At 42.1% G+C, this 25,131-nt stretch overlaps 1 protein-coding gene across 28 annotated transcripts in view; it reads left to right on the top strand.

Moving 5' to 3' along the window:
• Nucleotides 1-690: 690 nt before the first annotated feature.
• The window catches only part of LOC105570649 (myosin heavy chain, muscle), a 48,733-nt gene continuing 24,292 nt past the window's right edge, over nucleotides 691-25,131 (top strand). For 6 of the 28 annotated variants that reach the window (XM_012028014.1, XM_012028029.1, XM_012028009.1 and 3 more), the window contains exons 1-11: nucleotides 691-774; nucleotides 3,935-4,335; nucleotides 8,655-8,798; nucleotides 10,524-10,680; nucleotides 10,990-11,222; nucleotides 12,111-12,174; nucleotides 13,074-13,172; nucleotides 15,132-15,235; nucleotides 19,876-20,013; nucleotides 20,366-20,635; nucleotides 23,624-23,794. In XM_012028014.1, coding sequence (XP_011883404.1) covers nucleotides 4,129-4,335; nucleotides 8,655-8,798; nucleotides 10,524-10,680; nucleotides 10,990-11,222; nucleotides 12,111-12,174; nucleotides 13,074-13,172; nucleotides 15,132-15,235; nucleotides 19,876-20,013; nucleotides 20,366-20,635; nucleotides 23,624-23,794 — 1,587 coding nt within the window. In that variant the 5' untranslated portion in view covers nucleotides 691-774; nucleotides 3,935-4,128. Of the gene's footprint in view, nucleotides 775-876; nucleotides 1,071-3,934; nucleotides 4,336-8,444; nucleotides 8,589-8,654; nucleotides 8,799-10,523; nucleotides 10,681-10,989; nucleotides 11,223-12,110; nucleotides 12,175-13,073; nucleotides 13,173-13,653; nucleotides 13,758-15,131; nucleotides 15,236-17,527; nucleotides 17,632-19,875; nucleotides 20,014-20,365; nucleotides 20,636-21,371; nucleotides 21,543-23,623; nucleotides 23,795-24,766; nucleotides 24,938-25,131 lie in introns of those variants that run through there. The other 22 variants (XM_012028037.1, XM_012028023.1, XM_012028026.1 and 19 more) reach the window with 16 other exon arrangements.

Raw genomic sequence — 25,131 nt, forward strand, 5'->3', positions numbered from 1 at the left:
GCGCGCGCGAAGCGCGCGTTTGGTCATCTCTAGTAATAATTAAAAAGAAGATAGAACGTAGCACCGGCCGGAATCGCGTGAGGGGCCGAGGGGGACGTTTCCGCGGGAGTCGGTCGTAAAATTGTCGGCATCGGTCGAGCACAAGGTCGGTCGAAGCACAACGAAAAAAGAAAGAATCCATCGATCACCTATCCCGACCGACCGTCCGATCCGTTTTGACGTAACGGATCGCGGAGCGAATCATCGGCGCGCACCCCGAGTAATGCTCGCGTCCACGTGCGCCCTCCACGTGGCGTGCTCCTCTTTCCCTTTCTCCTTCTCTCTCTCTCTCTCTCCCTCTCTCTTCTTCGTCTCTCCTCGTTGACCATCGCCGAGAGCGATGGAGGAGCCGCGCGAAGCGAAGGGGCAAGCGCACCCTCCGAAATTCCGCCACCTCTTTCTTCCATTTCGAGGTCCGCGGCGGTCGCCATGGCTGGGGGCAGTCCGGGGTATCGAAGCAGAGGGATGGCCGAGAGAGGGGACGGGACAGCGGCGCGGCGTCTCGCTCCGACGTCTATTTTCATCTCACTCGTCGGCGTCGCGGCCACCCCTTGTCGCACCCGCGTTCTCGGTATCATCGTCCGCCTAAAAAGGTAGATTGGCCGTGGAAGTAACGCGATATGCGATTCGTCGGCCGGCCGGACCAATCGACCCGGGCGTTACACTCTAGGATCACGTTGCACGCGCTTATATTGGGAGCCCCCGCTCGTTTCCCCGACAGAACGGCTCTCTAACGTAAGTGCAGCACGTCGCGTCGCGTCCGCGACGCCGCCGGCTTCTGCCTTTTTTTTCCCTTTTCTTCTTCCTCTTCTCTTGCCTTCCGATCGGCGAGAAGGCGAAAGAAGCGGAAAATAATGGAGGAGAACGGAAGTGGGCTCCACCGCGTATCGGGTCCGCGTAACAAACCCGGGGTGTAAACCGGTCCAGGCGTCGTCGCGACACCCGCATCATCCACCGGGGATCCGCACACTCACTCACAGAGAACCACCGGCCCGACACGCGACAAATCCACACATACACGTGTGCACATGGTACCGGTGATAAGGAGCGGATGTAAGGGGCGAGGAGGCTTAGGACCGCAAGAAACTCGCGAGAGGACCGAGTTCGGGTGGTCGTGCTCCTCCTCTTCCTCGTGAGGATCGCGTGTGTGTCTGTGCCGAGAGATCGGGGGAGGAGGTCGCCAGGTGGGCGAAAAGTGGCTGGCGAACCGGGTCCTGGTGACCCCCCAAGGGAGTGACCTTCGTCGGCTCTTGGTGAAGTACTCGTGTGAGAGTCCGAGGTGCGACCGGGAGGATTGTGCCGGGAGCCTCTTGAGAGATACTTTTTATACCTGTGTATGCTTTTACGATCTCCCGAACGGTGTACGGACACATAGTGTTGCTCCTTTCGTTTCTTCCGCTTGCCCTTCTTCATCTCCTTCGCTTCTTCCGCTGCTCCAATCCGATCCGATTGGAGGGAAGGGCGAGTTTGAGTTTTCGGTGTCTAAAATCGCGAGGTCGACCGGCTTCCGATCGGAAGGCCTTCCTCCCGGTGGGACCGGCGAGGTGTAAACACCAGGAATACCATTGTGCGACGCCATCAAGTTCGATAGGATATCTTCCAGCACTCGCCTCGGACTCGCTTTGAACGAGTCGTGGAAACTGATTTGCGTTTGCGGTGCTCCCTTTTTAATTTTGCCTATTCTTTTTCTACATTGATTCAGGATTCGCAGTATATTATATAAAGAGTTGTTTAAGGGATTGTTAAGTAACAGCTAATTACACTAGATCGGTTTATTAAGAGCCAGATTGCTCTCTTCATTTCGAGACTAGAAATAAATAAAAATGCTACCGTTAGTAAAATTTTGAAGTTTTATCAAGGGGAATTTTCTCAAAAATCGACTTTTTAAAAAATCCACCTCGGTTAATCATTACTGGCGACAAAAAGCTACTCAAATTTAAAGTTTTATGTTTTGTTTTACGCTTTAAATTTAACAATAGAGTAAAATTAGAAAATTCCCCATTTGTGATTATAAAAGATGTCACGATTTCTTTATATAATTAATTGTAAAGCTATTTTGTCGAAAATCTAATCTAAAAATCGAAATAAATTTGACTATTATCATTTAAGGGGTTGAAGAATGAGATACATTTTTTCTACACCAATTATTTCTACTTTAAAAACTCATTTTCAATAAAAAAATTGCAGATTTTTTTACGCGAATTCTTCACCTATTAGATTCCAGTAAAATTTTCATCTGTCGGATAAAAAAATTGATAATATCGAATTTAAAGTTTAACGCTGTCCTACATTTTTATATTTCTTTTTGCTCAGTTTATGTAGGCAAATCGAAGCGCTTAAAAAATTTGTCGACAGTGTTCGATTTGTACAATGCACAATTCGTCGACTTGCGCGCATTTTTTTAAACATATTTATTAGCTACAAAATGGAATGCTTCTAGACGCAAAGTAGATCAGGCTCTACAGATCTGTCGTTTCCCCCTCGCTAGCACTGTTTCCCATTATATTTATATTTCATTCCATTATGATTCACGTTTCTACGTTTCATTTCGTTTATTTAAGATCCGCATGCTTTCCCAATATTTGTTAAGCCCTAACAAACTCACGCGCGGATGTCTTCTATACGCCTATCGTATGTTTTTTGCGCCTCGTATACACTTGCTCGAAGAAACGAAAATATCGGACTTCTTGTAACGCGATACATCGCTCTTTTTGGTCCGGTCGCCAGTGCCGCTTCGTGCCTGCTCCATTTTGTATTCTTATCTGATTATGCAACCCCATCGCACTCTCTCGACTCTTCTTCGTGACTCCTCTCTTGTGATGTACGCATAATCGTCGCGTCGAGTAGCAGTGTCAGTGATACATAGGCGACGTCGTATCGACTTGTTTTGAGGTGATGCGCGTTCGATAAAATGGATCTTCGCCGCCTGGTCCCTCTAAAAACGTTTTAGTGAAATTAGGAAAAAGAGAAGCCGGCGGTTGTCTGCGACAAATCTAAAAATCGTTAAGTCACTTCGCGAAACTACGAGACTTGCAATATCGGTCGGCGAGGAAATGAATTTTAATAGAGTTTACCGTAACTTTTGATATTAGATTTCTTTCTTACGAGTGTCTGTGTGGATTCTCACTCGACTCTTTCGTAACAATAATTATTTTTAATACTATGAATTAATCAAGTGGTGATTTATAAGGCAAATACCGTGTGATTGTTATTAAATGTGTCAGATCTCTGTTATTATTAATCTTTGCGGATACTTTAACTAGCCTGAAGTTACTTTCTTCCTTTAATAAGTGCATCGACGAGCCAGCTTTAAGTTAAAACTGACTGAGGCAAATAGTTTTTGAGAGATAAGCTTTCGAAATATAAATAGATATCTTTGTATTTCTTTTATAATGTATTTATTACTTTTGATTTAGTTGCACATAAATTATTTTTAATCCAGAGATTAGCCGTATATTATATCGAAAATTGAAAATCCCAACAAGCATGTTTCTTTTATTACTTTGACAATATATATGCACGTATAAACGGCACAATAAACTTATAACGAAATCTGAGCTTATATAATCCGCAGAGGAGAGAATTTTTATCAGATCTGAAACGTTTATAAAAGATTTTCTGTCATTTAAAATTATTGTTTCGACAAATGTGTGAGGGCCGTCAAAATTCAACCAATTGTAAGAACAAACGTACGTTAGAATCTTAGTTAATCGAGATTTTTTTTCACCTAAAGAACAGTCTTTTTCAAAAGACATAAAGGGGATTAAAAAGGAGACGAAGTGATAGAAAAAGACACCCTTTCTCGCGTCAATCCGATGTAGTCGGCCGTAGTTTCGCGAAGTGGACCCCGGACAACCCGGGTGCGTCGAGATATTCTAACCGATCGGTTCCCCAGGGCCGCCCAGAACGTGCCGCCAGAAGTAGTCCGTCCGCCGCCGAACCAACAACAAGCCCCGAAGGCAAACGACAGGAAGAAGAGGAACAGTCCTCCCCTCCCACCGAGGAAGAAGAAGCCAAGACATCAGGAGGAAACCCGTGAGTGCCACGGCATCAGTTTACCGCCGGTAGAGCCCAGAAGAAGAACCGAAGATGCCAGCCCCGAAGGCCCAGGAGGGAGACGATCCCGATCCGACCCCATACCTCTTTGTCTCCCTCGAGCAGAAGAGGATCGATCAGACGAAACCCTACGACGCGAAGAAGGCATGCTGGGTGCCCGACGAGAAGGAGGGTCACCTCCTCGGTGAGATCAAAGCCACCAAGGGCGACGTCGTCAGCGTCGGATTGCCTGGCGGCGAGGTGTGTAGTTAGTTGCACATGCACAAATGCATTCCTGCGACTCGCTCTATCCCATCATTCTCTTTATTCTCTTTAAATTCTCATTATTCCCTTTAAAAAAAAAAGGTCATCAGATCCCTCGGAAAATAGCCGAAACGATCCCGACGGGCCAGGTGTTTGAATAAGTTTATTCGCGGCACATTTGCAACGTTTCAATTCGCGAGAGCGACAATGTGGCTCGGGTGTGACATTTTAAACAGCACGCGAGCTCAAGGGGAGAAAATTAAAGCTGAAATCTGCCATTGTTCGGGAAATCTCTCTAACTCTCTGAGATATCTGAAACGTAGGCCTACGCGGTTTCGTTTCTCACACTTACTGGACACAGTATGCAAAAGATTGAGACCCGAGATTTGTTCGAGACCGGCGAACGCGATTTAATAACTTGCACAAAATTTCCGGATGCGATTAGAATCATATTAACACTTTGAAATCCTGGGCGAATTGGTATTATCAACTTAACTCAAACTCAGATTGTACTTAGTGCTTCAAAGTCATTGAAATAACGATATTATTGTTCTACATTTTAGATATTTCACATATAATGAAGACACTAAACAACATAGTTACGTGTAGATTAAAAATTCTTAATTATTTTTGAGATTAGAATTTTTACATTGTAATATAGTCTCTCTCTCTCTCTCTCTCTCTCTCTCTCTCTCTCTCTCTCTCGCTCTCACATTGCTATTTATTTCTGTTAACGCGATTCAGATATTTTACGTCGCGTACGAATTTCAAAGAGAAATTTTTAAGAGACGTTTTATTACCTTTCAATTTGTTTCTAAAACTAATTTATTAAATAGTACTCACGTCAGGTGATCATAATTTAACAAACATCTCGCGATCGGTCGTGCCACATCGGAAGCAACGTCGGTCCGCCCATACGTCTTCCTTTTCTACTGTCCAGCGATTTTTCTGCTGTACAAATTTCTGCACACACAGTCGGTAAATTTATTCCTGAATACTCTGAACGCGTGATTTTACATCGTTACTCAGGCGTTAATAAATTTTTCGCGCTTCACGTGAATTTTACAACGGGTTGTTAAAACGTACAACAAACGGTACGGAAAGGGGGAAAAGTCAGCTGAGATATAAATTCGGTTTGTCAAGTGAAGATGTAAGTCAATCTCTGCGTTGTCGAAAAAAAAAGACACTTATAAAGGCGTCGGTCACTTAATAAAATTGTCGGTCAGATTCCATTCTCTCTTTCTCGCTCTCTCGAACTAGACCCCCAAAAGTGACGTAACACTTTTCGCGAGCGCGCGATCGCGTCGAAGGAGCGTTCACGCGGGGATTCGCGTATGCTCGAGGAAGGAGGCGTCAACGGGGAGAGCGCGTTCCGATTTCGCCGGATAAATCCGTTCGCTTGCACGATTTTTGGGGTGCCTGAGGACCGACGGAAGGGGACGTCTGTTTACGGCGCGGCGATTTCCATCGATGCCATGGAAGGATCGAGGCGCGATCTTTCCTTTCGCCTGGGCGATTTTTTAGCCGGCTCGACCGACCAAGGGACACAGAAGAAGAGTGAGAGAGAAAGAGAGAGAGAGAGAGAGAGAGAGAGAGAGAGAGAGGGGGGGGATTTGCTGGCTTCTATATATATAAAAAGAAGGGGGAGTAACAGGGATCTCGCTGACGATCTATTTTCGGAGAACAGAAAACTGGCCACGAGTCGCCGCTGCCGTCGTCGTCGTCGACGTCGACGACGGCAGCGACGTCGGGCACTTACGACCTTCTGCCGCCTCGCCGACCGAAGGTGTAGGCTTTCTTTTCGGACGGAAATAAAGTCCCTCTCGAGCTTGAAACCTGTCAAAAAGTGCATTACGTAAAGGCTTTCCGCTACCGTTCGGGCGCCGGAAATACGACGACGATCTGTCCTCGAAGTGACGCATTCTCGCCCCGCCGGAACCTCCCTCTCGCTTACCGTAACTACAGCGAGATAGAGCGAGAGAGCGAGAGAGAGAAGAGAGAGGAGAGAGAGAGAGAGAGAGAGAGAGAGAGAGAGAGAATTCACAATCAAGATAATTTTTACCTCGGATCTGGATATTACGTAACTTTTTCGTTTCGTTGACCTAATTTTTTGAAATTTAATTCTAAATAGGCTCCAAATTCCTAGCACAATAATATATATAAAACTAGAAAAAAAATAAGTAAAAATCTAGAACGGACAGATGTACACAAGTAAAATTGGCGAATGCGACGACTGCTCAAATTCCTGAAGAAATTTACAAAGTTTTGCCTGGGAAATTCTAGTTTCTTGAAATCTTGCGTAATTAATGTTATACTCTCTCTCTCTCTCTTTCTCTATCTCTCTTTCTCTCTGCCCGTTTTCCTTTTTGTAGGCACAAATCGAGAAATAAGGTTTTTAACAGTGGGCGAAAGGAAGACGTATGATTAATATTATATCACGCTGTCAATATGTCTCACCAAAATTCAAATCATATCGATATACTGCTCGACGAATCTCAGATTATATCATCTGACAAATCGAATAATTTTCAGCATTTTTCGATACTTCCGAAATGCTTTTCTTTACGCATTGCTGTTTTAAAGGGAAAGTTATAAGTTTGTCAGATAAAACATGTATCAGATTTCCTTATCACTTCATTATTCTCTCTCTTTCTCTCTGTCTGTTTCTCGCTGATCTGATATACAATGCCATGATTGATTTTTTCATGACAGCTACATATTCCGAGTCACATAGAGTTATACAATTTTGTTATTTTCAACTCGCAATGTTTCTACATTCGCCTCTCTCTCTCTCTCTCTCTCTCTCTCTCTCTCTCTTTCGCATTCTATGTTTAAAAAATAAATCTTGCTGCGCATTATTGGTTACAACATTTCATGGACCACATTTCAAGCGCGTGAATTACTCTGGTCGTAATTATTGCCGACGCTGATCGCGCTTGTTTCCCGCGACTTCGACAAAGGTGCCCCCGCTATTCTCGCGCCCGAGACAAACTCGCGAACAAACGGCCCCGATATCCGTGTCCCCGCGTAACACACGTTGATTACATAACGGTTCAGCAAACCCGTGTCACCGCGCGCGTCGTCTCGTTACGACTATAAGCCCAAACGCTATTGTTAGAATCGCCGTCGCTAGCGCCTGGCGTAATAATAAGCCGAAACGCTACTTCTCGAAACGCGGGTCAACGTATTTTTAGAACAGCAACTGAGCGCAGGTCCGAGAAAAACGCCGCGAGAAATAGAGAGAAAGAGAAGCGAAAAGACAGAGGTGTCATCGGTCGTTGCCAGAAAGTCTCTTTACGCAACGGAATCGAAAAACACCGCGTCTTGTTCCACCCATTACGAGATTTTTGGCACATTTTGCCCAGATTAACCACTTTCACAATTCTTCTTCCGATTCTAGTAGCCCGCAAAATTAACGCATTGAGAATTAGACGAGATGTTATAACGTTTGTTCATACTCAAGGTATCTGTGATAACAACGTGGCTGTTAATCATTTTACCTCTTATTTTCTTATGCCACAATTACATAACGAATCGATTGAATTGCGGTCGTGAACTTAATGAAACGCACTCATTTTTTTTTATCTGTTCGACAAAGCGCCACTTAAAATGTTTCCCTTCACTCTACAACTTTCTCTTGACGTTATTACAAATATTTCAATTGCTATTACTATGTCCAATTTTAATTATTCCTACAGTTAAATCGCAAATGAAATACTGATGAACACACATTGCTGTGTGATCAAGTTATTAATTACATTATATGAAACAATAATATTGAAAGCAGACGAAAAACTGCTTTATGCTGTTGATATATTGGAAAGGCTGTTAAAAAATTTCCAAAATTTTACGTTTCAATTTTTATAATTACTCATCAATTCGACCAAACTTTCTCCCTTACTTTCGCAAATCTGCAAGAATGCGACGTGTCGACGTTTTCAAGTTCAAGACAAAATACGCCTTTCCAATAACGCGGAAGCTATGTTCTCCATCTCTCGCTGTTAATTCCGAGAGAGATTGATAACAGAATCGATTGACGTAACGACGACGAGAGAGAGAGTGAAAAAGAAAAGGGAAAGAAAAACTGAAAATACACGCGCACACAGACGAAACAGTTTCGCAAGGACCAGCTGTCCCAAGTGAACCCGCCGAAATTCGAGAAAGCCGAAGACATGGCCGACCTGACCTACTTGAACGAGGCGTCGGTGTTGCACAATCTGAAGCAGCGCTACTACGCCAAACTGATCTACGTAAGTCGATTGTCGTGACCGTACGCCACTAACGCGCTCTTTCTTTCTCCCTGGGCCCGGCGATAGACTAAGGACTTCAAGAAGGACCAGCTGCAGCAGGTGAACCCGCCCAAGTATGAGAAATGCGAGGACATGTCCAATCTGACCTACCTCAACGATGCTTCGGTCCTCCACAACTTGAAGCAGCGTTACTACGCCAAGCTCATCTACGTAAGGCTCTTCGTTCGCAACGGGGCGATGCTCGCATCCCCCCTGCCTCCCTGTCCGAGGACGAGGAGGACTTTGTCTGGCCTCGAGTGTTCCTCTTCTACTTGCGAGCCGCCCTCCCGTCTCTCGAAGGACCGGTCCGTCGCTCAAAACGCCAGGACGCGTCCCGCGACGTCCCGAAGGGTCCTTCGACTCACCCCGTCGTCATCTGCGACTAACGGCTCGCCAAGACGCACGGGATCTTTCGTAGGAGCGTCGTCGTAAAGCAGGACAATGTGCCACGACGCGTCTCCTGGTTCCCCCCCCCCCCCCACCGATCTTTTATGGATCCCTTCCCCGCCCGGGCGAGAATCTCTCGTCCGCTCGATGTTTTCGCAGTCGGAGAATGCATGATTTTTTCCCCCCATTTATTTTTTGTCGGTTTTTTTTTAGCGAGAGGATGACGCCGTCGTCAAAGCACTATGACGTGCCGTAGCACGACGTAACGTCTCCTGGCTTTTCATTGATTTTTTGTTAATCATTTTGACTTTCATACCTACTGCCAGACTCCCGTCTGGAGATGCATGATTTTTTCCTTTTGCTTTTTTTTTTTTGAGAAAATTAGAGAATCGTCGCGCAAAGCACAACGACGTGCCGCGACGTTCTACGAAGGCTTTCGTTTGCGAAAGTTACCCTTTCCCTTTCGGATTGGTAATTTTCAATCAGTCGCCGAGAGTGAGCTCTCTGCATTGAGAAAATGTCGACCAAGGAATGTGCCATTTTTCGTCCTCCTCCAGCGGAGAATGTTCGTTACTTCGGTTCAACTTTTCACGACATTCTCCGCGTCTTAGTTTCGCACAAGGCGTGCAGTCGACTCTCCTCCCATCACTGTATGTTTGTTTCCTGAATGTTACGTCCATTGTATTTAATTGAGTGTGCTCCGATGGAGCGAATCCAAAGTGCTCACAAAATGGAGGTCCCGAAGGATACTCTCGTTTCGAGACACGAGCCGCATCCATCACGATGGGAGACGGACTGCTCCTGCATCGGCATTCGACTTCTGTTTTACTGTGTTTTTACTTTTTATGTACACATGTATACGTTTTGTCGACGTCGTCGGTGTTGCTAGATTATTTCCTCCAATTAATGCAACAAATTTCGTATGAGTTACAGTAAACAGAATTAAATTATATTTGTGCTGATTTTCGTTTACATTTAAAAGAATTTTATAAGCCTCGCAGATATCGGTTTATATATAACTTGATAATTGTTCTCGTGGAGACTGGAGCAAAGAAATAATCAAGCGTTATCGACGATTTTTGCAAATGAATTTCAGGTATTCGAGGTTTGAGACAAAACTCGTGTTATTACGAAGAATTTCGTATGTCATTTGGTGCAATATTATACGATTTAAGGGAATCCTCAAACCGTCGGTTTTACCGACATTTTTCTTGATCTTATTCACTATAATTCGGTTACAATTGAAGGAATTGTAATTAGAAGTTCTAGAACGTTTAAATTTTATATTTTCATGCACCCGTAAGTCACGTTGCTGGTGCGTGATAAATAATGCTCCTTGTCGAGTTCAGGAAGTTCGAATAACTGGAATTCGTCTGCAATTTCTCGTGCACGTTTGACCCTCGTGCGAGAAATCTACGTCCCGGCGAACCGTAAAGACCGGTCGTGCCACGGGACGTTACTCTAAAACCTCGACTCGATTAATCTTTAAATGGTCGTTGACCTTTGCAGACCTATTCCGGCCTGTTCTGCGTGGCTATTAACCCCTACAAAAGATTCCCCGTATACACCTCGAGGTGCGCCAAACTCTACCGCGGCAAGAGGCGTAGTGAGGTGCCGCCGCACATTTTCGCCATTTCTGATGGAGCCTACGTCAACATGCTTACCAGTACGTAAAAAGAAAACTATAATTATGCTAGGAGTAGTATTAATACTGCAATACTGAAAGAAACCGTTCACTTAAAAAAAAAATCGAAACGTTTAAATCGATTATCCCAATAATGTTCAAACCACATCAATTTGTCTGGAATCAAGTGGACTGTTAGATGGAACAGTCGTGTCGTTTCTTTATTTTATTTTAAATTATTTCCACGATACTAGACCTTGGCCCGCGCTCTAAGAGATACGATTTTTATTGATTCCCACGTGATTTTGCGCGTTATGTAACATCTGTGCGTTTCTCTCTCACCTCCGACAGACAGCGAGAATCAATCTATGTTGATCACCGGTGAGTCTGGTGCCGGAAAGACTGAGAACACGAAGAAGGTAATCGCGTACTTCGCCACCGTCGGCGCCTCGACCAAGAAAGAGAAGGAAGAACCGAGCTCTCAGAAGAAGGGCTCTCTGGAAGACCAGGTCGTGCAGACCAACCCCGTCCTGGAGGCCTTTGGTAACGCCAAGACCGTCCGTAACGATAACTCCTCTCGTTTCGTAAGTGTTTCTATTTTAACGCGCTTAATAGGTATATGAAGCGTTCAATAGGATAAAATAGCCGTTACTCTATCTGGTCGAGATAAATAAATTGCGTACGAGGAGGTCCAATAACGATTTGGGAGACCCAAGTGAAACGGAGGGCGGCTAGTTGCTAAAAATATTAGATTCATTAAGTTAAAAATATTATAGTGTTACACTGACAACAAATTTTTTGTCTTACTTAAAATGACTTTTTTACTCAAGTAAATACTTATTCTATTTAAACGAAGATATCAAATTTCAAGCAAATCTATTGTATTAAGTAAATTAATTTAAATCATTACATTTTCTACATTCAAATAAAGATTTCACGAGACATAGAATACCATTTATGAAATAAGATAATTGTTTTTGTTAAATAAGAAATTCAATTTTCTTCGCTGTGAAAATTACATCTTAGCAAGCATTTTATAGGATTCAAACAAAATGTTTTTAATTTAAAATCATCTACTCTTTGATATTCGATGAGTACTAAAATTAAAGAAATGCATGCTTTAATTTGTTTATTATTTTTTTTACATTTGAGTTAACGAGCTACTAGAGGAGCCACACCCGATGAATATTTTTCTTGAGTAAAGTAATACTTTTTTTGGATTAAGATATTTTTTTATCAGTGTATAACTGTAATCGTGCGATTATTATTTTATTACTTTGATATACTATCGCTGTAATTTTGGCGGGCTGGATTTTTTGTCACATCTATTTTGAGAAAAGTGGAAGCTCTCGGTTAGAAATAGGAAATATGTTGTTTACGACGGCAGATTGTCGACCGTGGGCCAGAGCCTGGTCGAGCGATCGGCCGTTTAATCAGATGGACTAATTGTGCCTGCGTTTCGTCTCGTACAGGGTAAATTCATCCGTATTCACTTCGGTCCTTCCGGAAAGCTGGCCGGTGCCGATATCGAGACATGTGAGTATTTCTTCACCCGGCGTATTTTCAAGGCGACGCGTATCCCGGAGAAGAAATCGTCACGCGGTTGTTAATTTTGCGCAGTTAATCACGTCCGGCGTTTGGTAGTCACGTCAAGGTGACGGAAGGCGGGCGCGTTTATTATCGTCGCGACGCAAACGCGCGCCTCGGAGGCGCAGTTGGCGTCGATTCGCGATTTACACCGTCCGCCGTTCTTCAATTGCGTCCGGTTATTTTTGCGACCGCTCCATTTCGTATCGTTTGGCTTAAAATCCGCTCGCGTCATCGTCGTGATTCCCTTGCTCAATCCTCGCGCTATAAACGACATTGTACGCGCGACGACGCCTTTCTTTGCACATGATTATTCGCTCGGAGGAAATTACTTCATTCACTTATTAACAATTCAATTATATTAAATGCGATTAATTAATTATTGTGTAAAAGTGATTTTTAAGCAAAACTGATTTTTTAATTATTACTGTCCTAAAAATATGTATTATAACAACAAGTAAACAAATGAGGCCAATCTTAACGAGCACGAAAGTTGACGAAGCAATATATATTTTAAATTTCAAAGATGCCACAGTTGAAATATAATAGAGCTTGGATTTGTCTCTATATATAAAGCATTGACCACCAACCGTTGCGCCCGGCTACCTCAGCTACGTTTTTTACAATTGACTAATCCGTCTCAATCGCTCTACACTGTATTAATTATTGACAATTGTGTACCAGACGAAATAACTATTTAATTTCAATTTTAACTTTGCGCTGATGAAAGCACCGTGTGCCGAAACGCGTCCGCTTTTTGTCTTTCGTAGAACTTCTTCTAAAGAAATATTATATGCGTGTCTGCACGTAAAGTGCAAAATATATTCAATGTCCTTCTTCTCATACAGATCTGCTGGAGAAAGCTCGTGTCATCTCCCAGCAAACCCTCGAACGTTCTTACCACATCTTCTACCAGATGATGTCCGGATCAGTCAAGGGACTGAAGGGTAAGATCATTAATACTTCGCGAGAAAGAAAGTGACATTCAAATGAAACTCGCACGTCAATTATGTTCTCGTCCTAGGATTATATTTACAAATGATTGCTATCTCGAGGAAACCAGAAAGATTAATACAATTATTGATAAATTAATTGCACATATTTACACATGATGGAGCAATATCGATAGTAATGCGACAATATTACCAGTAAAGAATTAAACGTAGTGTAGATATGATTAATCATCATCCAGGCAGGGGTGATAAATTAATTTCCTCGAGGTAGCGATTATTTGCGGAGCGTTTCGCGAATACTCTCGCCGATAACGAGATCAGATCGGGAGGATAAGACAGGTGCTGCGGAGCCTGGAAGAAAGAAAGGTTTCGCGCGTGAATGATCCGAGGTGTAATTGCCCGGAGGGTCGCCCTCTTTTTCCCCCCTCGTAACATCAAAGTTTCTCACTGCCGAATTTATCCTCATTCCACGCAGAGATATGCCTCCTATCGAACAACATCAACGATTACTACTTCGTATCTCAGGGCAAGACAACGATCCCGAACGTCGACGACGGCGAGGAGTGTACACTGACCGACGTAAGGACCTGGCGATGACGATTATCGCAGGATTCTCGCCTCTTGTTTACCTTTACTACCCTTGTATATGATACCTTAGACTCGGCTGCTGGCCACAGTTGGCGGTTTTCTTGGATTAACCGTATATTACGTTGCCTGGAGGAACTGTAGCAGGCAATTCGTAACGCCTCCAGAACGGGGTATTGTGAGAGAAATTTGCCTATCGAAGTCGATTTTCTCAATCGGATCTTGGACGATGCAGTTTAATATTCACTGGTGGTTTCATATGCTGTCAATTTACATCGATTTTTATTAATTTGCAAAAGCTGTAAACACCCTCGATTTGATGAAGAAATGTACAAGATTCTTACAAGCTCGCTAAAATTCTAATCGATAAAAGAAGATTTTAAATCGGGAAATTTTTAATTGCTAAATAAATTCAATTTTTTTAATTAAAAATTTCTTATTTTAAATCAGATCTTATTTCCAAGAAATTAGCGTAGACATAATTAAATTAATGTCTAAGTTTACCGAAGAAGCTGGTCTGGTCTAAATGGAAGAAATTCTTATTCGATTGAAATAAGTTTCATTAAAAATTTCTCGGCTTAATTTTTCCAGAGGAAAGACAGAATTGTACATCGTCCTAAAGTATAAATTCGATAGCCACGTATCTCTTTCGTAGAATAGCGTGCTGGTTTAGTAGATTTATTCGTTGCAAGAAAGAATTGGGACACATTGTATATAATTTTATCCTCCTAGCAGAGCGTAATCCGCCAAAAGGAGTAGCGGTATTTTGCAGAGCTATACCGCAGAAATGTATTTTTAGCGTAGAGAGTATTCTGAATATCGAACGTTGACATCATGGACGAAGAAAATATCTCAAAACCGGAGTCGAGATTTCAGAAAGCTTTAAATCCGGCGAAGTTTACAAATATTTATTTATAAGTAATTTATATCAGAATATTGTTCAAAGAGATGGGAGTAAAGGCATACTTTGGAGAGTCCTAAAAAAAAGTCCTCGAGGTAAATTTAATTGATTTCTTATTAGAATATCGCAATCATAAATTCGCGACTTAAGAAAAATACACATACATTTTATACAACAAAGAAGTATTCATTCTTTGAAGAGGACGCAGGTTTTGGTAATTTCTTCGTCGAGCTGATGAACCCCTGACGAGCACAGGTGGCACCTTCTTGTTGTTGCCTCCTCCCGCCAGTAGTTCCTTCATCTGAAACGCAGTTCAGAGAACCCGCGGGCCCGCAAAAGTTCATAGATCCCCTTATAGATACGACCCTCTTAGGTAGCACGATGGAAAGCCACCAGGAAACATGGCCCACCATCGGCTGTTCTAACCACCCGCATGTTTTCTTTCTTTCTATTTGGTCACCCTGTAGCGATGTGTCTGCTGTCGAACAACATCACCGACTACTACTTTGTATCGCAAGGCAAGACGACGATTCCCGGCCTCGATGACGGCGAAGAGCTTGTGGTTACCGATGTAAGTGCAACGACCTGGACCAGCCGGCGTCAGTGGTCGCGCTAGCAAAAGATATTTGATGAAGAGGAATTAAATGGACTTTCGAAAGTTTTTACTTTCCGTTTAGACTTCTACATTCTTTTATAAAGAATTATTTAAAACACACGCTTATGTAATATATATAGCTTCACAGTTTTTTTTTACGTTTCGTTGTACTTTATCGGATTTGTCATGCTCTTCTATAAAAGGAGACGGTTTCTCACGTTACTTATCTATGCGTCTATCATGCCCGTTTTCGATACTGGCTACGTCAGTTACGTTAATTTCATTTAATGCACGGTCAATACACGAATCTCTAGTTTCGAAGCTCGCTGGTCCAATTATCTGAGCACTAGCTCCTCTGTGTACGTAATTGTCGCCTTCCCGAGTAGCGACCGCTTCCGGAAAAGTGTCGTTGCTCATTGAATACTGCGCCGAGTGACGATTCTTTTCCGTACATTTGGAATTTTTGTGTCAGCTTCTACTTACATATCCTGTATTTTGTAAAGATGTTTATCTGTGCTATTATCTCTCTTTGTGCTATCTGTATTTCTCCATGTTTTTCTCTGTTTCCCTGTCTCTTTCTCTCTTTCTCTCTGCTCTTTTCATTGCAGCTCTTCAATGCGCCACGTGATTAACCGAACATCTTCTTACAGCGTTATATGAGGACATCAGTATATCACTGTAACTTCTTTTCTTCTCTCTTCTTTTCTTCTCTATCGCAATATCATTTTTTTCAGCAAATACTTGCCGCTAATAACTTGCTATTGTTTTTTTTGTCGTGAGCATCGACGATATTGGCCACTTTTTCACCCAAAGTGTCCAAATTAATTCTCATTGACTCTACAAGTAATTATCGGCCGGTTTAATAAAATTATTTGCCGGTCGTAATGTACGTAAATTTCGCAATTTACGAATTCGTCGAAAAAAGTCAGTCGATTTAATTCGAGTAGAGAAATATTCTTCGCGAGGGGAAAAGGGGTAAAGTTTTTGCATGACGATAAGGGAACTCGGAACGTCGACGATGGTCACGATCGCTCGCTTGCCGATCACGAGATCAAGCGTCGATAGAAAACAAAGAACGAACTAATACAGAAACCATGCTGAGCAACCGGATCGGCGACTACGGGTACATTAGCCAGGGTAAAACAAGAATTCCGGGAGTCAACGACGGCGAAGAGATGGACGCAACGGACGTAAGTCCAGCCCCCAGGGTGTTTTCGAGCCTCGGCAAAATTCAGACTCCCTTGTGGCCTCTTGTGAAATTATTTCATGTTAACTGATATTAGAGCAATTCTTGTCACCGAGGAAACATTGAAAATTTTAGCGAAAGAGACTGCATTGCAATTACTGTATAAACGATCGCAGTCTCAGTTGGATTATTTTAATTATCATATTATATCATTAATTTAAGTTGCAGTGTCTTTAAAAGTATATAAACGCGTATCTTTTTCAATAGCTTCATATTCATAGCTTAATTTTGAACTTCGCTGTAGAGGGGAATTATTCTTCTGCTCCTTTTATATTACGCAACGAGCAAGGTGATGCTGAAGTTTGGTCGAGGATTCGCCACCCCCTCGCCCCCCGCCTTGCGAAAGCTGCCTGCCGCCGCAATCGGGGCGCGGGGAGATTGGGAGCGCGAGACTTTTTCTCACGCTGAAGATATGTTCTCTCTTCCAAGATAGGAACTCATCGCCCCCGTTTACCCGCTCCCCGATACGCCTATCTCACTATTTTCGCCCGTCCCGTATATGCCAGGCTGTTGAAATAGCGTGCTCGCAAATGTCGTGGCAATCTCTTCGTCTTTTTCGCCCTTTCGAGATTCGATCGTCGTCCAAAAAGATCTTTCTTGCTGGATGTAAAAATTAAAAGAATTTTCAAGATAATGTTAAATAAGAGAGTTTTTTTTTATTATAAAAGCATGAAAGAATTAGTTTTCTAAGAATTATTCAAACTTTGTATACAAAGGAGCGATCGTTATTGGAGAAAATAAGTTTTTCGAAAAAGAGTTTGTCGAAAAGTGTGGTGTTGTTAGACATATAAGATCCAAGACCGAAATTTTCAAGACTCTTTTTGGAGAAGGTTATGACTTCGTGACAGATCTTTGAGTCTCAAAAGAATTGGCAGCACAATTGATTGATCAAAGCTCGGCGTTGCAAGATGACGACCGCTGATTGATCAAGGACTGATGGATCGAGAGCCAAGGGATCCTCAGTAATGATATTGAGAAGCAAATTCTGAAATTACAACTTTATTCTCCGAAATGCTTCACAGATATATGTTTCTTGTCCAACAACATATACGACTATTACAACGTGTCCCAAGGAAAGATCACGATCCCCAACGTCGACGATGGCGAGGAATGTTTGCTGACGGACGTAAGTCCTTAGATATCACCCCGGTTGTAAAAATGATGTCCCCTGTAAAAATTCGACCCCGTCTTTAGATCATTATGGATATATAAACCTATTCATTTAGTATGAGCGACGTCAATCAAGATACCTTGTCTGAATATTTAATTGATAGATTTAAAAGTAATAGTTATAATGAATTGAGTGAAAAATTAATAAAGCAATGACGATTTGTTAGTATTAAAACGATAAACGTTTTTTCGAAGATTGACGTCGTTGTTGGTTTTCTGTCCCAAGTATTGGTTTATAGAAACGCGCACGATAATGAACAATATGTATTTTGGGAAATTACGTAAGATTACTAATTTCTTAAGGCTCATTAGATTTTCAAATTATATATTTGTTCTTAAATTATGCTGTTCTTAAAAATAAATTTAATGATTACATTTAAAAATATAATAATTAATTTAATGCTTTTACTGTTTTGATATTTGCATCTTTTATTCTTTAATGCAAAAATATCAAGTAATTTTAATTGATTAACTGATTTGAATATTTAAGCAAGTTTATCTTTTGTAAACAGAGTTTTACTATTGCTTAGAAATTTGAAGTTAAAAATATAAAATTAAATTACATATTGCATGTACAATTGATCAAATTTTGATGGATTGTTGTTACATTATCGATGTCTGCGCAACTACTATGTATATAATTATCCAACATTTTCGAGTTCTCTTCCGGTAGCAGTATTGTTCCCCCTTTGGTACCTACTCCAGTTCTTTAACCTGGAGCGATGTAAAAAAAACTCTCGAGAGAAGTTCTCTTCCACCTTGATTTAAAGAGATTCAGCATTACTTCGAATGTCCTAGTAAGTCACTCCGATTGATTCTCCTCCGCCCCTACCCCTTCTACGGTAGTTACTCCGCCCCGTGAGAAGTTCCATCCCAGGTTGAAACTTTGGTAGATTTGGTCAGAGACGCTGCCTCGAGGAAGCGATTCTTCATTAATCGAGCGCGACGTCGAATTTTATGAGGAAGATCCAAGCTGCCCCTCAAAGGAACGAGGGGACTAGACCCAAGACCGCGAGGAGTCGTTCAGGCTGACCCTGAAAACTTCTTTACCACAAAGAAGGCAGTCCGCGACGAGTGCAATCTAGATATCATGCTCGCAATTGTGTCATCTTCTTCGTACTTTCTTCTTCTCTTTCTTCTTCTTCTTCTTCTCTTTCTTCTTACTCTTTTTCTAGCACTTCGTGGTCCCAACAGACTACGTAAGCGGTGTTACTTTGCGTTGACACCCGGAGCTTATAGAAAAGAAGCTATCGCCACGTAACACAAGCTTCGCTTCCGCTTTTCAGCTCGCTGTTGTTGCAAAAACGAGCTTCGCTTCCGGCCGGTTTCATTAAGATCGGTCGACTTTGTTCCAGTACCACACAACTGGAAACAAGCGATTAAGTCGCGATTAAAATTAAACTTTTACGACTGATTTTGACATCGATTAACTTCAATCGCGGTTCAGTTGGTTAAGAATCAATTGATCTACGATTGTAATAATCGATAGTCATCGAATTTGAAAGATTATTATTAAATTGTACGTAATAAACAGATATGCATCTGAAATAAAGTTACAAGATTAAAGAACGTTTTGGAAACGTTCTTATACAATTTGTTAGAATTTTCAGCTTTTTAATACAAAAGTAAGTTCTTTGATCGATCGTAAAGTAATTAATTTTAATTGACATTGTGAAACCGAGCTTTACGCCACGCTGACTTTCTCTCTCTCTCTCTCCTTTTTCTTTCTTCTTTCTCATGCAGCTTTTCATGCACGTGGTCGAACGATTTATAACGTAACGTCGGTCGTTCCGTGCTTGAAAGCATTTGTGCTGTCTTTGTCCTAACCCTTGCTTGTCCATGTAAATTTACCGAAATTTATAACGAGAATCACGTCAGAGGAGTGATTAGGGATCGTCATTCTCTCTTTTGACGATCCCTTTTCTGAATCGAATTTAAGTCGCGAAAAACAATAATAAACCATCATCAAGTTATAAAGCTCTCGAATTTGCCGGTAAATTGTTCGTCCGTTTGGTTTTCGTCCGCGATAAAATTTTGAAACGGAATTCTATAAATGAGAACATGTCCAAAAAAAAAACCGTGTAAAGTACATCTGAGAAACTTGTATCGTTTTTCGCGAATCTTCCCGTAATTTGAAACAATCTCTGACGCGAGAACGTCGACAAGACAAAGGTTTAACGGGGTTTCTTTCCGATAACAGCAAGCTTTCGACGTATTGGGCTTCACCCAGGAAGAGAAGGATGACATCTACAAGATCACCGCGTCCGTCATGCATATGGGTGGCATGAAATTCAAGCAAAGGGGTCGTGAAGAACAGGCCGAAGCCGATGGCACTGAGGTACGTATCTTTGTCTCACTACGGGAAAATTACTTGAACTATTATTGAGCTCATAATTATAATTTTCTTGTAAGACGATTAATCCAAACCAACACCCTGTAGAGCCACGAAGCTGTTTCGCTACAAATTCCCTGCAAATGTACCGTTCATGTTTGTGTCTCTAGATAAATTCTAAAAAGCAATTCCTATAATTTAGAACGTTTTACAAATATTTTTTAAAAGCCTTAGTTCTCGATATTATATAGATTTATATAATATTTTTAAGAAGACAAATCTAAATGTGTACGGGCGCGTGTGATTTTTCCAAATTACACTTTCGCACAATAAGAAATAATCACGTTTCGTACTTCAGGAAGGTGATCGCGTGGCGAAGCTGCTTGGCTGCGACTGTGCCGATCTTTACAAGAACTTGCTGAAGCCAAGGATCAAGGTCGGTAACGAGTTCGTCACCCAGGGTCGTAACAAGGACCAGGTATCCTATTCCGTGGGCGCCATGTCGAAGGCGATGTTCGACAGGGTGTTCAAGTGGCTGGTGAAGAAGTGTAACGAGACCCTGGACACCAAGCAGAAGAGGCAGCACTTCATCGGTGTACTGGATATCGCCGGTTTCGAGATCTTCGACGTAAGTTTCTCCCGAGCCGCGATCCACAAGTATATAGACACACATATACGCATTATATGCAACGTGATCGTCGACGATCTTTGCCCAAAATTCTCGCGAGAATTTCAATAATTTACATCCCGTTATTTACCACCAATGAAACTCTCAAAATTATTCAAAAATTATATCTACTCACAAATCGTCTTACAGATGCCCTGAAAAACTTTGCATAATAAACAGTACTCTCTGTCTATCTTTGGCACAAGTTAAAAAACGGACAAATTGCAATTAAAGATAAACGAATTAAGTTTTATTTAAATTTAATTTCAGGTGAATTTTGAACGATCCAATTTACTTACTTGTCTAGATATTTAACATCAAGAATAATATCAGAAAGAATTTTTTTATCTTCACTGTATGTTTTTTTCGGTAGACTCTGTAATATAAAAAAAATCGTATCATGAGACTGAGAAAGCAAATGCCTTCTCTTTTCGAATCGTCGACGTGAACGAAAATATAATCGAATACACGGAAAGAGAAGGTGCCGGAAGTGCGAAGGCTTCTTCGCACTTTCGATCCGTACACTCTTCACTATTCCTTACGACGAAGTAAAACAGGAAAGAAAGATATTCAAAATCGAGCGCGGCGAGAAGTGAATCGTGATTCACGAGGCGTATCGAACCCCCGGTCGAAACGAGTCGCCGAGAATCCCCCCGGAAAGTCCGTAATCACATCTCGTTACCTCGGTATCTCGCAGTATAACGGCTTCGAGCAGCTCTGCATCAACTTCACCAACGAGAAGTTGCAGCAGTTCTTTAATCATCACATGTTCGTCCTCGAGCAAGAGGAGTACAAGAAGGAGGGCATCGTCTGGCAGTTCATTGACTTCGGCATGGACTTGCTAGCTTGTATCGAGTTGATCGAGAAGGTGAACGATCGATCCGCCCTCCACCCTTTCGTTTTTCGATCTCTCTAGGAGGTCTATAAATCTGTTTAGGTCCCGCACGTTAATCTGATCGTTAATCTCGATCAAGTATGAATTTCTCCAGAGGATTGATTTAGATCTTCGTAGAGACTGCCCCCTCCCTAGACACGTATCATCGTCCCTTGGAGGCTGTCATAAGCCTCAACGTGAGCTTAGGCGCTAGTTAGACCCCCTGAATGGATTTGTCTTGTATCCTGAATGGACTCGAGAATTTTATTTTTATTGAATACTTTCATCAGCAATTCCTTAGATGCCCCTCTTAGGATGTTGTGAACCTCAACGTCAGTTTTAGATGCTCCCGAGTTGGTCTCCCGAGTGATTCCGTAGCTGTCCCGAAAGAACTATGAACTCTTTGTGGGTGTGACGATTAATTCTTATTAATATTCTCGCGATTTTATTATTTACGAAATTATCCATTAACATTAAGCGACGGGAATTTTAGTGATCTAAGTTTTAATATAAGTAATTACAAATTGTCATTTTTGTTCCCCTGAGAAACGCATGGTTTCGTAAAATCCCCACTTCGATTGCCCCCAGAATATTTCTGCACGCCATAGAAGTAGCGGAATTGTTCTAATTAGACAAACTTTCGTCGGCATGACTCGCGATAGGGAGCCCTTTGTCGAGAATGCTCTTAGATACTCTTAGATCCCCCCGAGGAACGCTCATTCGCTCTGTCTGGTTCCAAGTGGGACAGCGTGCAGGTAAAGGGTTTGTTTTTCATTCCTCGAAGCCATTCATTGTCATCGTTATCGTCATCGAAACAGTGGACTTCACACAGAGTGAATATGGTGTAGAGATGATTAACCACTTGCCCCCCCCACCGCCCACTTTTTTAGAATTATACACGTATGTTTAACTGTCCATTAGCAAACAGGACAGTCAGGATCGTGCAGAACCACCCTTTTACAGTGGTTTCCCTATTGATGTAATTATGACAGAGATGGTAGTTATTGGCCGTAGACTAATATTGTTGGACCCTGTATACTTGGTATCATAAAGACATCTGATCACAGACACGAGAGGTGACTAAATTCAAAACGCAAAAATCGTACACGGATACACTTTCCAGTGAGAAATGATTCGTCGATCGACGTCGAAATGATGTCGAATCGACGTCAATTCGACGGTGCCGATTTCGATTCGACGTCGTTTCGACGTCGATCGACGAATCATTTCTCACTGGGTTGTACTCGTCGCGGATTAAATGAATTAATTTTTGCATCGTTTGCCTACGACGTGACGTCTCATACTATTCGAAAAGAATCTACTGCCGGGATTGTTAACAAGGATCGGATAAACAGATATGGTGCATTATCAGTTGGCTTTGAATTTAGCGCGATCTCGTATTTCGAAGTAGTTTTGACCTTGTATTTCTTCCGTGTTCCGTTTTATGGATGAACCGACCGATATTCTAGAATCGAGACACTGGAACATTCTCTGACATGATAAGTTTGAACCCGAATGAACGACCTCGTGCCAGGTCGCGATGCGATTGATACCATCTGTCCCAGTGATAAACGGTGCGCAACACCACCGATTCATATTACGTGTCTTGCAGAAAAATCCCTCGTAACGAGACTTCGATCGGCCCGGAGTTTCGAATCGATTGACAATAGAATTCGAATCTATTCCCAGCGAGAAATGACCCGTCGATCGACGTCGATTCGAATCATTTCTCACTGGGTTGTCTCATTCCCAGTCACAGTTTAATTAGTAGGAAAAAGTTAATGCTATAATATTAACAAAATGTCAGAATCACCTTGTCAGTCTTAAAGTTTGAACAAAAAGCTTATTCGTTCCATGCGTGTTTTATCAATTGCATTGAGAACAAAAGTTTCACGAAGAACATTTGTTTCGAAACGAAACTTCGGGTAATTCCGGTCGATGTAGACGTGTGTAAGAAATCCCTGAAAAGAAACAGGACAAAAGAAGTACGAAAACTAAAGAGAAGTGTCAAGAATGGAACAAAGAATAAGACAATGACATACACATACGCATGCCTGTTTCTTGCTCTCGAACAGTTCAACAGTTTCGAGCAGCTCTGCATCAACTTCACCAACGAGAAGCTACAGCAGTTCTTCAACCACCACATGTTCGTCCTCGAACAAGAAGAGTATACAAGGGAGGGCATTGAGTGGGCCTTCATAGATTTTGGCATGGACCTGGTCGCATGTATCGATCTGATCGAGAAGGTACATTAGGACGACGGATCGATCGATTCCTGGCCGGTAAAAGCCCAGACAGACGGGTACGGTCGGAAACAGAAGAGAAAACGGGATGGCTGAAAGCTAAATAACGAATGAATGACACGACACGAGAATTGAGATAGCTACTAAGCACGCGGATATCCCTGACGAATTATCACGGATCAGAGGAGACCGCCACTCTAACGCTTATCCCCTAAAAAACAAAGTGATCGTCCACTGTTTTCTTATCGTTGGTCATTTATGTCCGTCCCTCCCTGATCCTCCTTTCTCCCTTCTTTCTTATCATTTTTTGTGTCGTCGATCTTGCGGTTTCGGCCGCACGTATTGTTTTCGACAAGCAAGCATTCCTGTCGCATTCCGCTTTAGGCTAGTCTAGTTTCCTTCTCTACGTCACACCTTTGTTAAAAGTATCGACGCCGAAATCCCGTATGGTCTAATTTTTTTACCGAGGAAACACATCGAGTTTTTAATTAAACGGAAGCACGTATTGGTTTTCGCAAACATTTTTTTTTCCTAATTACTCTATACAGTTTTATGAGAAATTGTGAGAATTATTTCTCATCGAGCGTCGTAAAAATATAAGATTTAGAGAAATAAGAATTGTGTTATTGTGAAATGACAAGTTGCAACTAAAGCGAGGTAAAATTTACTCGATTCACATTTGAGAAAACTTATTTGCGGAGATTAAAGTCAAATTTGACAATCTTCGGGGTAAATTTCTTTTTAAGTATCGGAATTGAAAAAGTATTGATTAATTAGCGTTAACCTCGACACACATATGACACAAGACGCTTATTTAATTTTGTCGAAGTATTTGTCTGATTAATAATGATTTTTGTCCCTCTCCCTCTCTCTCTCTCTCTCCTTCCTCCACCTCATTCTGTTCGTCTATCTACCGTCTTCTGTCTCTTGTTCCTGTCGCACGCCTACGCATTATGCAAATGCAAAAAATGGCAGTTCAACGGCTTTGAGCAACTCTGCATCAACTTCACCAACGAGAAACTGCAGCAGTTCTTCAACCACCACATGTTCGTCCTCGAGCAAGAGGAGTACAAGAGGGAGGGCATCGATTGGGTGTTCATTGATTTCGGCATGGACTTGCTAGCTTGTATCGAGCTGATCGAGAAGGTATTGTCAGTTATCTCAAATCAAGGTTTGAACGCATCGATCCGGTACCTGGGAGTTGATCGATCCCACGGATGACGAACGAGCGAGACATCGAGCGAGCTTGAGCGAACCGAATTCTGGAACTTCGCCAAAAAAAAAAATTGTGAACTGTTAATGTTGCTTCCCGGTGAATTTTGACCGGATTTTTATGCTTC

The sequence above is a fragment of the Vollenhovia emeryi genome, unplaced genomic scaffold (genome assembly GCF_000949405.1).
Source record: "Vollenhovia emeryi isolate VEMERY1.0 unplaced genomic scaffold, V.emery_V1.0 DF939120.1, whole genome shotgun sequence".
Classification (NCBI taxonomy): Eukaryota; Metazoa; Arthropoda; class Insecta; order Hymenoptera; family Formicidae; genus Vollenhovia; species Vollenhovia emeryi.